General features: G+C 29.3%; 1 protein-coding gene across 1 annotated transcript in view; it reads right to left on the bottom strand.

Annotated features, from left to right (window-relative positions):
- LOC100573471 overlaps positions 1 to 1,741 on the bottom strand; it is a 54,234-nt gene that overhangs the window by 47,261 nt on the left and 5,232 nt on the right. The window contains exons 2-4 of the mRNA XM_029490037.1: positions 1,064 to 1,105; positions 722 to 775; positions 348 to 437 (exon numbers count right to left, since the gene is read on the bottom strand). Of these exons, the coding sequence (XP_029345897.1) occupies positions 348 to 437; positions 722 to 775; positions 1,064 to 1,105 (186 nt within the window). The remainder of the gene's footprint in view (positions 1 to 347; positions 438 to 721; positions 776 to 1,063; positions 1,106 to 1,741) is intronic.

Here is a 1,741-nt window from a genome sequence, read left to right as displayed (position 1 = left end):
GAATTAGAAAGATGTCCAGTATAATAACAATATACCAAATTAAGTAATACAATCATTAGGGTGTTATTATACATTTATACCTGATTAGTCTTTTATACGTAGGTAATAACAAATAATAAATAATCGAACCCAAAACTTTAAATTCATAGCAAATAGCAATGTATGAAATGAAAATTATTAAAAAATTATAATAGCCAGTCAAAATATTGATTTTTGGAGCTTTAAAGATTTATATTATGTCCACCCTTGTGGACCCAATTCCATCCTTGTGCGGCAACCTGGATTTGTAACCACCGCCTCATTGTGTAACCTGTAAGTTGAACCACTAAAATAGCTGTGGTACGTACTTGTGGTAAATTAGGAGGCCAGTATATGTAGTCGGTGTCGGTGTAGGTGTTAGAGTCTCTTGGATGATTTGGAGGATGAATGTGTTCTCTCTGAAAATGGTTGGTAGATAATAATTGTTCTTTTTATTTCTCAGATTGTAATTCAGTTTAATTTAATTACAGGTTCATCGAAAATAAATTTATTTATTTTTATGCAATGGTATTGTAATGAGTAAATTTTTGTATTGAAAATGGTACATATCTTTGCAATTCTCTTAAACTTATTGTTTGTAAAATAGATATAGGTAATAAAATGCAGGTTATAACTACGCAAAAACCATTATTATAAATGCAACGTTTGTATAATTAATATAATGTGAATTTAATATACTTACGTAATAAGTGCCAGTCGGTCGACATCCGTCCTCATCATGGGTCCTCTTGTGCTTCTTAAAAATCATTAATTACAATAATTATTCTTTTTATTCTCAGATTGTAATTCAGTTTAATTTTCATGATTAAATTACAGATCCATGGAAAATAAATTAATTTGTGGGTGCAATATGGAATTGTAATGAGTAAATTTGTGTATTGAAAATGGTACATATCTCTGCGATTCTCTTAAAATGTAATGTATGTAAAATAGGTAGGTAATAAAATGCAGGTTATAACCACGCAAAAACCATTATCATAACTGCAACATTTGTATAAATATAATGAGAATTTAACATACTTACAACAGGCGATGAATAATCGGGTTTAACGAAATCCCTGGGCCCCTGCAATATCATTCATTATTATAATTGTCTTTATCTTAATATATATAAATCTCGTGTCACAATGTTTGTCCTCAATGGACTCCTAAACCACTTAACCGATTTTGATGAAATTTTTTACACCGCGTGTAATTTGGTCCAACTTAAAAGATAGGATAGTTTTTATTTCAAATTTTTTAATACATTAAATATTTTAATTAACTTTTTAATAAATTTGTATAATTGCATGGTGTATTTCGGGTTTTCCCGTAGCCGACCGCGATAATATCTATCTGTAACCTGACCTTTTTTCTATTGTATGTGTTTTATCGTCGGTGGCGTGTAGATATGAATTGTTCCGAGAACTATCTCCATAATACGTGTAGATATGAATTGTTAACCCTACAATGCGCGTTGTTGCATATTTGCAACAATCTTTTTTTCGTTTATTATGGCTATAATATTGCGTAATTATATATGTGGAGCAATAATCGCGAAATAAACGATTTGTTGTTGTTTTTGTTGTCGTTGTTGTTTTTCATTACATTTAAGTAGTAAAAAAAATTCTATTCACGGTAAGTAACTATGTATTTTACTATTTTATAATTTTATTAACTGGCCAAACGGTATTATTGATATATTGATCATTATTATATTGTT

The sequence above is a fragment of the Acyrthosiphon pisum genome, chromosome A2 (genome assembly GCF_005508785.2).
Source record: "Acyrthosiphon pisum isolate AL4f chromosome A2, pea_aphid_22Mar2018_4r6ur, whole genome shotgun sequence".
Taxonomy (NCBI): Eukaryota; Metazoa; Arthropoda; class Insecta; order Hemiptera; family Aphididae; genus Acyrthosiphon; species Acyrthosiphon pisum.
Note: the sequence above shows the minus strand (reverse complement) of the source record. Positions and strands in the feature narration are given on the sequence as shown.